Genomic DNA, 14,006 nt, shown 5'->3' with positions numbered 1-14,006 from the left:
AATAGGTATTCTTCATGTGTGCTCTCTGTTTCCAGGGGTGTGGAAAAAAACAAGACTCAAGTAGAACACCATTAGACATTTAGTCACCACATTAAGACATTCCTGTGGCAAAGTGACACACAGTTTCCGGTTCATTCAGTAGTCCACAGTTAAGGAAACACTTTAGGCCTCCCCACTGTTCACGTACATGGATCTGAGGGATCTTCCGGGAGTGGTGACGCTATTTTATGGAGAATTGATTGGCCGGCAGTGATGATTTCTTACCTGTTGATCTGTAATTGGTAATTTGCTCCAGAGCAGATTATGTTCACAGCGTAAGTTACCACAGCGATTTACCCCATCAAAAAGTGAGCCACCTATTTAGTACAGAAAACCCTGAAGTCACATGGATAAGCCAAAATCTGGCTTCGTAGTGTAGGATTTAGACTGTGTCCGCCTTTTATATACAGACTATAGTGCTGGCTGATCACTTCACATAACCTCTTTTTGAACTCCAAATGCATGCAGTCATGTCAGAGCCGGAGGGTAAACACTGTTTAAGACCAGCCTTTATGTGTACATAATGAGTATTAAATGTACCTGTATATTGTTCACATGTTGAAATAAATTAACAATCAATCAATTAAAGAGCAATTAAAAGTAGTCCCACTGTGTGCGGAAGTGTAACCAAGGTAAAACAAAAACATAAGTACAGTTTGCCAGTTGGCAGTCCTTCCAGAGCTTTCAACTGAAGCTTGTTACAGTTGCATTCCAAATGTTTCCAGGCTGAGTTAAAGTGGATTTTCTGTGTCAGATGTCTTACGAACACGCTGTCGGTGTCCTCATACAACTTTGGCAGAGCTGATGTGTGAGGGCAGTTATTCATTTGTGACGTGTGCAACTCAGTATGTCTTTCTGGGAAATACATGAACTCTGCATTGGACTAGAGCCTGAGAGATTCTGACATGTCACATATAAAGAAATGTGAAAACTATATGTTGATATGCTCACACAAACACACACAAACTACACAACCAGCAGTAAAACATTTTTAATTTTTTTTAAATTTTAAACAGACATTTCTAAATGTCAAATGACATACAACTTATTATTTGAAACGAGCATAAAAGCCCAAGGTATCAAACCTTAGAATAAAAAAACATTTAAGAAAAATAAATAATATAAATGTACTCCGTAGCATTCAGAAACTGCGTTCAGTTGTTCAACATTACCCTGCCCTTCATGTTGTTTGTGAAAAATGTAAATTAAAAAAAAGCAATGATGTGCAAATCTCATAAGCCCATATTTCATTCCTGCTGAAAAAAAGAGAAAATTTTGTATTTTAAGAAAAATATTCGTTCATTTTGACTATAATGGCAGCTACACTTCTCAAAGAGTTGGGGCAGGGCCATGTTTATGTAGCATCCTCTTTTTCGTGACTGATACAGGATTCTAGCAACTAGCATCAACAGTCCTGGGTCTGTATTGGTGAGCTTTTTTTCTTTCATGATATGTCTTCAGCTGGTAAATGATCGGGACTACCAGTTCAGCACCCAGACTCTTTTACTATGAAGCAACGCTGTTGGAACAGCTTGACTGTGAGATTTAGCATTGCCTTACTCAAATATGCAAGGTCTTCCCAGAAAAAGACGTCTGGACGGGAGCATATGTTGGTCTAAATCCTGCATATATACCTTGGAGCATTGATGGTCCCTTTCCAGATGTGCAAGCCACAAATTCCATAGTTACTGATCTATTTCCATAACATCAAAGAGATCCTGATGGCATGCAGCTGAGCATTGATAACAATACAGATGCTTACTCTCCTCCTCAGTCCGGAGGATGTCCATGTTCTCCAAAAAGAAGTTTTCCACTGTGCCTCTGTCCATTTTGAACGAGCATTGGCTGACAGAAGGTGGCGGTGTTTCTGAATCATGTTCACATATGACTTCTTTGTTGAATGACAGACCTTTAACCTGAATTTTTGGATGGCATACTGAACTGTGATCACGGACGATAATTTCTGGAAGTGTTCCCGAGCCCATTCAGCGATTTCCATCACAGAATTGTGGCTGTTTGTGATGCAGTGCCATCTAAAGGCCTGAAGAGATCCCAAGCATTCAGTATTGATTCTGAGGTATGTCCAGAGTCTTGGAATCTTTTGATGAGAGTTTTTAATACACAACTTTCAGCATTTCTTGGATGTTCTGAATTTTTTTCCTTCATAATCTGCAGCCACAGGTCTTTGCAGTTTAGTGAACCTCTGCCTAGCTTTACTTCTGACAAACTCTGCCTCTCAAAGATGCTCTTTTTATACCCCATCATGTTGCCGCCCTGTTGCCAGATAACCTAACTAGTTGAAAAATATTCCCCCAGCTGTTTCTTTTAGTATCACTTACTTGTCCATCCTTTTGTTGCCCTGTCCCAACTTTTTGAGATGTGTTGCTGCCTTCAAAAATCAACCAATTTTTATGATGAAATGATAAAATGTCTCAGTTTAAATGTTTGATATGTTTTCTATGTTATGTCATGAATAAAACATGGGCTAAATTGCCATTGGGGTGCAAAGCTAGAGGACAGTGTTAAGCAGAGGGAAATTTGTAGACTTCAGTCAAAAACCAACTGAGAATCTTGAATCTGAATACTGTGTTTCATCAAAAAACATGTTGATATGATTTCTTGAGAACAGCACAAGTTGTTCATTTTTTGTTTAACATCATACTATCTTTTTAAGGCCCACGTATCCAAATAAAGTTTTCCCTGTGGAGAAAAACCACAGGGAACGTGGATGTCCGCAAAGATTACGGAAACTTTAAGAGCTGTTACAAACATAGGTCAGCGTTTCCAAATATTAACTTTTACCGAGTGAACGTCCAAATGCATGGTCACCGTAAACAAACAAAATAGCTAGTCACTTGAAAACTCTTCTTTTAGGCTAGTTATCTCTCTCATACGCTGATATATGCACATTATGTAAGACTTTGACTTACCCACAAGTTGTTCTGCTTAATGTTGCTTAATGACCAATGTATGGTGAGGTGGAAAGTGCATTTATATTAAAATGGACCAATTTTTTTAATGCCTATGAATGTACCCTCATCACACACGCACACACACATGCACACGCACACACACGCACACACACACACACGTACACAAACACACCTCCAGCAACTGTGTTTCCTATTAACAGCATATTTTACATACTATCATTTATGATCTTTAATATTTACTAAAGAAGAATAATACTGAATGACTAGTTTTACAGTACGTGGCTTTTCTCCTCAAGAGTCAACTTTGCCGTAAGTCCCTTCTGGTGGTCGGTAGCACTTGGGAAAGGCCATCAGCTGCAGCATGTTGAAGGCATATTTCCTGCATTTAATATTCTTTTGAACATTCTCAATGCGACATCCTTCTCTGATGATCAAATGATGAAGGTGAAAGGTGGAAAAAAGAGAACAAAAAAGTAAACATGAGTGAGGTTTGAAATTAAGTTTGTGGTATTAATGATACACACGCCTTCAAAAAACAAACAAAAAAAAGAACCTGAACATTTTGTGCACTACTTTGTGGCTGCTTTGGGATAAAGAAAGCACAAAACTATGCAGTAAATATGGGATTCATAGTGTTGTTGTTTGCACATTAGTTTGTAAGTGAAAGGTTCCTGGTTCAGTTCTTGCTAGAGACACAAATCCCCCAAGGGTTTATGTCAGGAGGGGAATTTAGTGTGAAACTTTGTCAAATCAAACCTGCAGTGCAACCTGCTGTGGGGCGAATAGTTCTTACAAGTATTCTTGGATAAATGGTTCTCAGAGAGAAGTAAATGAAACTGAAGATTTTTCACACAGCTGTGAAACAATACAAGAGAGTGTCGTGGTTAGTGAAATACATATTGAGCACAATTGAGATCAGTCTATTGGTGCAGGCCTCCACAACCGGCTAAGTTTCTCCTGTGGGAATTAATTGCCCAACCAAACTCGTGAGTTGGAAGTCAGGATAGGATACTAAACAAAATGTCACCAAGGAGAAAACATGCAGAAAATCTCACTTCCAGGCCATTTGATGGGCTAATTATTCACATTTTCATACATTCTCCATGTGGGAATTAAAGGCATGCAAAACAAGGAAGGCTTTTAACAATTCTGATGAGACATTTTCTGTTGTCCCATTTTTTTTCACCGAAGTTTGTCCAGTATTTGATTTGTAAGTCCAGTTTCATGCAATAGTCAAATGCATTTCAAAGCAAACATGAATGGCTTGTTGCTTGTTGCTGCTGTTGGTGGTGGTTCATACACATATATATCAGCACCCAGCTGTTTTCTCCAAACTGACCCTTGCATTCATTTAGATCAACATATAGTGTATAAGTCAAAGGTATGTGGTTAAACCACCTGACTATTAAAAGTTAATCCCCTCCCTCAACCAGTCCAAATCCAGAATTTTGAATGGCTATTGAGAAATATTATTGAGTCTGACCGGGGTAATGCTAAAAGGAGAAGGTAAGTTTCCCAGCGGTCTAGATAAACCATTAAAAACATGTATTTTTAACAGAACAGCAGGACTCTTAACCAAACAGATCTATGACCGTTTGACCCATGTGGAGCTAGCTTGGCATTTAAATCAACTGTTCTGTGTTCAACCCTCCCATCTGAAGCTCCGCAGTACATCACATCCACTCCACAGATCCACACACAAACTCTGATGTATGTTTGTCTCTGTCTCTGCTATACTCAAACTGTGGAACACTTGGCCAGCCTTAACCTTATGCACAGTTTCCATCTACGCCAGTCTCCCATTGCCTTCAGTGAGTTATAAACATTTTGTTCCATCCTAAAATTAGACACAAGTCAGAAAAAAGTAGACCCAAAAGCAGGACACTGTTTGTGGCACGTTGGAGGACAGCTTTTGGGACTGTGCTAGCCTCAGCTAGTTCAAGTAGTTACACAACTTCTAGAGAAGCACAGTGTAATGCTGCAAGCAAGGCAACTGTCTGATCTTTGAGAATGACGGCTTATGATATCAATTACTAGTACCCCCCCCCTAAAAAAAACAAAAAAACCAAAACATAACAAAAAACAGTTCTCTAAGTAAAATAGTAAGAACCTCAACAGTTCAGGAGTCAATGGTCAATGAACCGTACATCTCATACAGTGGGGCAAAAAAGTATTTAGTCAGCCACCGATTGTGCAAGTTCCCCCACTTAAAATGATGACAGAGGTCAGTAATTTGCACCAGAGGTACACTTCAACTGTGAGAGACAGAATGTGAAAAAAAAATCCATGAATTCACATGGTAGGATTTGTAAAGAATTTATTCGTAAATTAGGGTGGAAAATAAGTATTTGGTCACCTCAAACAAGGAAAACCTCTGGCTCTCACAGACCTGTAACGTCTTCTGTAAGAAGCTTTTCTGTCCCCCACTCGTTACCTGTATGAATGGCACCTGTTTGAACTCGTCATCTGTATAAAAGACACCTGTCCACAGCCTCAAACAGTCAGACTCCAAACTCCGCCATGGCCAAGACCAAAGAGCTTTCGAAGGACACCAGGAAAAGTATTGTAGACCTGCACCAGACTGGGAAGAGTGAATCTACAATAGGCAAGCAGCTTGGTGTGAAAAAATCAACTGTGGGAGCAATCATCAGAAAATGGAAGACATACAAGACCACTGATAATCTCCCTCGATCTGGGGCTCCACGCAAGATCTCATCCCGTGGGGTCAAAATGATCATGAGAACGGTGAGCAAAGATCCCAGAACCACACGGGGGGACCTGGTGAATGACCTGCAGAGAGCTGGGACCAAAGTAACAAAGGTCACCATCAGTAACACACTACAACGGCAGGGAATCAAATCCCGCAGTGCCAGACGTGTTCCGCTGCTGAAGCCAGTGCATGTCCAGGCCCGTCTGAAGTTTGCCAGAGAGCACATGGATGATACAGCAGAGGATTGGGAGAATGTCATGTGGTCAGATGAAACCAAAGTAGAACTTTTTGGTATAAACTCAACTCGTCGTGTTTGGAGGAAGAAGAATACTGAGTTGCATCCCAAGAACACCATACCTACTGTGAAGCATGGGGGTGGAAACATCATGCTATGGGGCTGTTTTTCTGCCAAGGGGACAGGACGACTGATCCGTGTTAAGGACAGAATGAATGGGGCCATGTATCGTGAGATTTTGAGCCAAAACCTCCTTCCATCAGTGCATCCCAAGAACACCATACCTACTGTGAAGCATGGGGGTGGAAACATCATGCTATGGGGCTGTTTTTCTGCCAAGGGGACAGGACGACTGATCCGTGTTAAGGACAGAATGAATGGGGCCATGTATCGTGAGATTTTGAGCCAAAACCTCCTTCCATCAGTGAGAACTTTGAAGATGAAACGAGGCTGGGTCTTCCAACATGACAATGATCCAAAACACACCGCCCGGGCAACAAAGGAGTGGCTCCGTAAGAAGCATTTGAAAGTCCTGGAGTGGCCTAGCCAGTCTCCAGACCTCAACCCCATAGAAAATCTGTGGCGGGAGTTGAAAGTCCGTGTTGCTCGGCGACAGCCCCAAAACATCACTGCTCTTGAGAAGATCTGCATGGAGGAATGGGCCAAAATACCAGCTACTGTGTGTGCAAACCTGGTAAAGACCTATAGTAAACGTTTGACCTCTGTTATTGCCAACAAAGGTTATGTTACAAAGTATTGAGTTGTATTTTTGTTATTGACCAAATACTTATTTTCCACCCTGATTCACGAATAAATTCTTTACAAATCCTACCATGTGGATTCATGGATTTTTTTTCACATTCTGTCTCTCACAGTTGAAGTGTACCTCTGGTGCAAATTACTGACCTCTGTCATCATTTTAAGTGGGGGAACTTGCACAATCGGTGGCTGACTAAATACTTTTTTGCCCCACTGTATGTAGACGTGTCATCTGGAAAAAGGTTTTATTTTTTATTCTTGCAGTCCCGCAAGCACAAAAAAATGTGTGCATGAGAAGCCGTGGGAACATGAGCTACACCCAGTTATGATTTCAACTCTTACTGTATGTGTGCAGAGGTATGTATTTCAATATATATACAGTATGACTACTTAAGAAATGCCCACAGGGTTAGGAAGAGCTCAATGCACTGCAGACAATACATGTCAGAAGATGAAACAAAAACACACAGCCCCACAAACAGTGCACCACATATACAGAAACGCTATCAATCAAAGACATCTGTCTTCAGTTTATTTAGACTGTACAAATGCCAGAGATCTTTCAAAATAATTTTTATGTTTGTTTTTGTTGTTTGATTAATATGTCTGTATATTTAAAAGAGTTTCTAATGTTTAAAAAATGTTCCATCTGTTATTCTTGTGTGTTATGTCTAGGGATGGGTACCGGTATCTGACATAAACAGTAGTAACCAGACCGAAAAGCAGCGCACATTTTGGTGCTTTTTTTTCCTGAGATGTCATACACTTCGGATTCTAGGCAATCATTTTACCTTTGCAAGCGTAGTAGGCGGGCTCAGGTACGTACGTTCTTTTACAGCAGAGCTACAGATTAAAAATGCCCAAGGCGAAGCGGTCAAAGTCTGGCTGTACTTCACAGCAAAAGATGCAAACTCAGCAGCCTGCAACAAGTGCTTTAACTGATACTGTGCAAAGGAGGTAACACCTCGAATCTGATGAAACACCTGGCGACGTATAGCATTTTGTTAAAAGCTGAAAAATGCGCCATATTTGATAGCTTGCTGCGAGACCTTACACCGGGCACATCTACTGCGGGTGAGTTAGCAACATCCCCCAAAAACCCGAAGAGTAGAGTCCTGGCCCCTAGCCCTGCCAGTGTAGCAGAAATGATGACGGCAGCAGCAGCTGTTCTTCTCTGCGTGAGTAGCTTAATGTTGTTCGTGTGTAATTTACGCTGAGTATGCTAACCACGTTATTAAATTAATGCACGTAAGGTGAACTAGCAAACACCGTTGTAGTTATTCGGCTGTCTTCTTGTTTGATGGCAGATACTCCCTTCACCCTGGCCAAAAAGGCTAAAATGACCAAAGAAAAAGTGGGAAACAGCTAAACATGAGAGGTTTTTGGACAAAGTTTGTGTTTTTTCCATTGTTTAAGCACTGATGATATTTTAGTTAGAGTTAAAAAGACAAGGAAAAAAAGATTAGTCTGTGTATTCAAAATCTGCTGTGTATGAAATAAATCAAATGGAAATGGAAAGTTATTATTAAAACACTCAAAGAAGGAAAACATAAATTAACAAAAGAAGAAGTAATGTACCGGTGAAGACGCGCATCATTAGGTGGGCCCAGTACAGACTGGCTGTATTAAATATTATAGCTGGCATTCAGTAGTTACTTTGATGGCTGCCGGAGGAGCTCAGGGCCGCAGAGAACGTACATGTTTTTAAGAACAGGCTCAAGACCCACCTTTTTAATTTAGCTTTTACTTAACGTTTATTTATTTTATGCTTATTTATTCTATCCGGTTCTTCTATTATTAATTTAGGCTTTACCTAATATTTATTGATTTTATTCTTATTCATTTTTTAATCTTCTTACTCTATTTCTATTTCTATTGTATCCCGTTCTTATTTATTTTATCGTTTTACCCTGTACATATCCTATTGTGTCATGTCTCCAGTGTTTCCTCAGAGGGCGCTCTCTGCACCGGGGCTGTGATTGACCGTGGCTGCTGGGGCTCTGGGGGTCCTCTCAGCCTGGCTGGGGGGCTCCTTTGCCTCCCTCCTGCTGTGTGCCCAGCCCGGAGGCTGCGGTCTGTGACCGGCTCCCAGTGCAGACGGCTCCCTGTTATAGTGTTTCCTCACTTGGCTCATGCATACCCAGCCCAATTTTACTCTTTAAGTGTGCGTGTGTGTGTGTGTGTGCGTGCGTGTGTGTGTGTGTGGGGGGGGGGGGGGGGAGATATGTGTGTATTCACATTGTTTATGTTAATGAGAGTGTGGGGAGTGAGTTGGAGGGTGGGGTGGGCTGCTTTTAACCATGTAAAGCACTTTGTGCTACATTTTTTTTGTATGAAAAGTGCTTTATAAATAAAGATTGATTGATTGATTGTTTAGCTTTTATAGCATGAAATGCTTGGATCTGATAAATAATATTGTGTTTTAGTAAATATATAAGTTGAGCCACTGTGGCGAACAGCTGATACAGAAAACATATAAAATGTAAATTGTAAAAAAACAAAAACAACAAAAAAAGTGCCGATACAAAGTTTGACATCAGCAGCATGTTTCAGTAACATGTTGCTAAAAAGATTTGCTTTTCCTAAAATAAATGATTTGGCATTTCAATAAGTTATCTAGCTTTCGAGATTTGCTCGATCTGCCCTCACCCCCACAGCGTTTCAAATGAAAAGACGAGATTGGGAAAGAAGGGAGTGTGCACAAATGTGTGCTTACGCCACATTTGTGCCATACGTGTAAAAAAAAAATATAGTCAAAAACACATTGCTGAAAGTAACATGTCCTTTCATGACCATGAGTAGTCAGAGAGTACACTGACGGATGGACTTGTGCATTCTTGCTGTTGATTAAAAAAAAAAAAAAGGAGTCTGGTTTGAGCCATGGGAAACAGTCTCATAATCATACTTTTGGCAGTTAGTGTGATCTCAATGTAACTCTCAGGAAGGCATTTTCTTGTCAGATAAAAACAACTGACGTTAATGCCCTACAGCCTGAGTTTGACATTGAATTATTTGCTTATTACCCGTTAATCCGCAGTACCCCTACTGAAAAGAAGAACTAGTGAACACAGGAAGAAAAGCAGTGAGTAGAGATGTCATTGTCAGCAGTTTATTGATATTTTGCAAGCAGAAAAACAAGACTTAAAATGAGCCACACAACCAGTAAGTGGGAGCTAACGAGCAGCAGGGCAATGGGATAAAAGTGTCGTGATGCTGGTTTGTTCTCTGTCATGGCGCCAGCCTCAGGGTCCTCCCACTGCCCAATGTCTCCCTGGGTCAGTCGACTGCAGGAGTGCCCATCAGAATGAAAACAGAACGAACAGAGACAGAGTGTGAAAACACTATAGTGTTAGTCCAGTATAGATGCTGTCTAAGTAGGCTTTCTAGGAAAGGTCAGTTGATAAAGAGACCTGACAGGGCTAGTAGCACAAGGCCCACTTAGACCCAGAGGTATTAGTACAGCCTGAATGCACAATAGCAGCCACAGACAAGTAGACAGTGACAGGTGGAGTAAAAGTGTGAGAACCATGCCATGAAAAACACTGCAGTGTAAGCCATGAAGAAATGGCCTGAGTGAAGTATGAACAAGGTCCTAAGTAAACAATCTTTTTTATAGCAGCAGTTTGAAACATGAGACTTGTTTTTTCACATAGCTGATTTCCTTTCTGTGAAATCATTCACATCAGGCTTAGGACAGATTAGCATCACTGTCAGCAGCATTTAAAATATGTTTAGCAAATAGTGGAATTACTTAGACGAGCGAGGACCTTTGTTTTCATTTTTCTCCTTTCTGAACTGTCTGCCCCACCTCATATCTTTTCACTTGTGCCAGATATTCCAGTCGGTCAGATCATCCTGTTGTCCTTCTGTGTCTTTCAGCTTTTGTCTCCAGTACCTCCCATCTCCTTTTCCCTTCTTTGAAAGATTTATTGTACCCTTGTGAACTCTGGCTGCAGGATACACTTGTCAACGAGTATATTCTGCAACCTATCTGCAACACTTTTTGCTTTTTTCCATAAATTCATTAAAATGACCTTTGTTTACTGAATTCTTTTGCTTTTGGTGTCTGATTGCAAATAATTTTGGAACCACTTTCAATTAAAAAAACAACTGCACAGATGGGGAGAGTCACAATCTCACTGACTGCACTTGTAAACAGATTTCTGAAGATTTGCAAATATTTGCTGTCTAATTCATACATGCAGACAGATTGCGAACAAGCTGCAGTCAATCGGAGTCAGTCTGCACTTATATCTGCAACATGTCAATGCATTTAGTTGCATTACGGGCTTGACTCAAGTGGCTGTCAGTTGGTTGAACTGGTTAAAACAAGGCCGTCATTTGGGAGTTAAAATGCTGTTGTGCAGCTACTACGTCACTATTTGTGGAGGAATTTCTGAATGACTATTTATAATCGAATAATTTCTTGCTGGACTGTGAATGTAAAGTTCTAGCAGCAGATTTATCAACTTTAATCTCAGTATTATCTCTAAGGGAAGAGAATGGGGTCAAGTAATTGTCAACTTGACATCATCAACTGGAAAATTATAAAACACTGACAGCTGACTGACCCGTGTCAAAAGTATTGAGACTTCCAAGCATCCGGTTGCAACAATATTGGTCATGTTGTGGTCTGCAACCACTGTTTAACCTGCAGCATTAATGAATGCATGCTTTAACTACTGTGTCATTTGAGGCCATCTGTATTTCTTCATGCACTGACATCAGGTGAAAATTCATCCAACTTGAAAAAGTCACTGTTCTCAGTGAAAATGAGTGAGACAACAGACGCTGACGTTTTATCATTTTAGATATCCATCATGGTCCTTTCACTGTAAAATTCACTATACTGACTATTCCTTTTCTTCCTACGGTAAAGCAGCCGTATGGCATGTGTGCAAATCTTTCAAATATCACAAGAATAGCCCTAGCCTACCCAAAACAGAAACTTTATCTTTAAAATGTTCCCCTCACAGTTTATACATCTCTGCAGTCACAAGCTTAATTAACTGGGGTTCTCACTGAATATAATTTGGTACTGTTTTGGTTCACGGCTTTACATTGTTTCTGTTCATTTGCAGTTTTAGGAAGAACCTTTTTGTCCTGATTGCACACTGTAAACCATCCCATCAGTTAAAATGTTACTTATTACTAAAGGTTCTAGGAGTTTGGTAACTCAGTAAAACAGGTCATAAATCAATTGTATAATTGTATTAAAGCTGTGTTTGTGTCGTTAAGAGTTTCTGTCTTCATTCCATCACCTGCCACCAGCTGTCCCATACAGGTCAGTCCCACGGACATTTCAGATGTGCATTTCACCAGTGCCCTTGCCAAAGTTATGCAGTTAAACCTCATCAGATTTAGGCAGATGTGAATGTTTCCCTGCTGGCAAACACACAAACACTAAACTACAGGACTAACAGGAACATGCATTGCTGCCTCTGAATGTGTGAAGAATGGTGATGATGGTGGAGGGAAGGGAATGTTGATCATGTAATGGTGATGGGCTGGGAGGAAAAGTTGCAGATAAAATGCCTTTGATGTGTGTGATGGGTGGTGTGGATGCAGGTTATTACTTGTAATACATGCTTGTAATGACAAGCCTACTTCAGGCTTATTCCATTCTACTGCTAAATGTAGCAAGATTAAGAGTGTGGTAACCAAAACATTGGAAAATTGATATTTTTCTTACTTGCCTGTAATAGTATCTAGTAAGATTTTTAGAATTTGAGTTTCAGTAAAAACAGCCTCGCATGTATACTCTGAATACATAAACCAACAAGATCCTGAAAGTAACTTCACTTGAAGAGAGGAGACGACGGCAGAAATCTCTGATCACCAAGATATTTTTCGTTGAGCAAAAAATATGCCTTTATGACTAACTTTTTAAGTGCAGTCTGTTTAGGACTGGCTTCTGATGCCTCCTTTAATACTGTCTTACCTGCGCATGCAGTCCAGAGCGCGCACGAAGAAGTCCTTGCTGAGCTGGTGTTCATCACGTAAGAGAGCGCACTGCTCTAGAGTGACAGACATGGATGTTCGGTCTTTGGCACTTTTACAGCTGGTAAACCTGATGCCATTTAACCTTCGGCAGATCTGGTGGAAAGTGGATGAGGGAAAAAAAACAACAACATCACCATCGGTTTGGCATACATCATGAAGGCAAAATGTTGTGAAGTGACTCATCTCGTTTTACATATCCTGACGTAGACACGTGCACACATCTGCCACGTGATTAGTGTTTTCATTTTTATGTCATCCTTGCTTCACTCTGATGCATCCCTAGTATTGATTACCTGCAGAAGGCTCACTTGCACGCATAAAAGCTCGAGAAGGAGCTTTCGCTCATTTCCATCTGTCTTGGCATTACTCCTCATTTGCCTTTGTAGTTTCAAGTTACTCATTATTAGTTGAGGTGTGTTTTACTTTTACCTCTGCCAAGGATGATTCAGGTAATGTTCACGTGCGTGTGTGTTATCATTCTTTCAAAAGTTTTGAATGAATTTTGATAAAACGTTGTAGGGATGTAGACTGAGTTGCTGTTAACAGTCCATTAAAATTTAGTTTTCATCCATGAGGTCTTCAAATTCAACTTCATCTTTTAAAAACCAAAATGGACCAAAAGTCTTATAACTTCATTAAATACGATTCTTACAAGTGTAGTGTGTACTGCCAACAAATCGAATACATACAGTGGTCCCTCGCTAGAACGCGGTTCACTTTCGCGGTTCAGTTTCGCTGTTTCGCGGATTTATTTTTGTGCAATTTTTCCGTGTTTGTTTTCTTTTTTTTTTCCCTATAAGAGCGAATTGTGTTCTGCGTCCTGATTGGCTGTAGACCATTGTCAATCAATCTCGCGCCATGTCTCCTGCACAGTACACAATGCGTTCAGCTTGTCAAATTTACATAAATCTGATCGCTTAGCAGTGTGACTGTACTGTATGTTTGTAAGTTTTCTCCCCAACAAACAACAATGTTGACGAAATGTTTTGCACCATCTATGGCACCCGTGGGCGCCTTTGGTTTTATTCTATAATACTGGACTTATTTTTCTATGAAGGGTTGAACTTTGAGAGTGTTTAAACAGATTTAAAGTATCATGTCACATTTGACCTCTGACCTCTCCCTCAAGGTCAATAGATTTATCTGAAGAATCTGATCTGAAGTGATAATAATGCCATATTGAGCTGTTTAAAACTATGTTTCTCTATAAAAGCCTGCTACAAACTTAAAGTATGCTTAAAAAGAACAAAGAAAACAACATGAATATATAAAAAATACAATATCGTTCCCTTCAAAGTAATTACCATCCAGACAGTAAAAACAGTAG

General features: G+C 40.2%; 1 protein-coding gene across 8 annotated transcripts in view; it reads right to left on the bottom strand.

Moving 5' to 3' along the window:
* Positions 1–1,014: 1,014 nt before the first annotated feature.
* Positions 1,015–14,006, bottom strand: part of inpp4b (inositol polyphosphate-4-phosphatase type II B) — a 179,484-nt gene continuing 166,492 nt past the window's right edge. For 7 of the 8 annotated variants that reach the window (XM_040023896.1, XM_040023898.1, XM_040023899.1 and 4 more), the window contains 2 exons: positions 12,618–12,772; positions 9,772–9,960 (listed from right to left, as the gene is read on the bottom strand). In XM_040023896.1, the coding sequence (XP_039879830.1) occupies positions 9,786–9,960; positions 12,618–12,772 (330 nt within the window). In that variant the 3' untranslated portion in view covers positions 9,772–9,785. Of the gene's footprint in view, positions 3,397–9,771; positions 9,961–12,617; positions 12,773–14,006 lie in introns of those variants that run through there. The other variant, XM_040023897.1, reaches the window with a different exon arrangement.

The sequence above is a fragment of the Simochromis diagramma genome, unplaced genomic scaffold (genome assembly GCF_900408965.1).
Source record: "Simochromis diagramma unplaced genomic scaffold, fSimDia1.1 OVJJ01000302.1, whole genome shotgun sequence".
NCBI classification, from domain to species: domain Eukaryota; kingdom Metazoa; phylum Chordata; class Actinopteri; order Cichliformes; family Cichlidae; genus Simochromis; species Simochromis diagramma.
The sequence above is the reverse complement of the archived record's forward strand: the minus strand, read 5'-3'. Positions and strand labels throughout refer to the sequence as shown.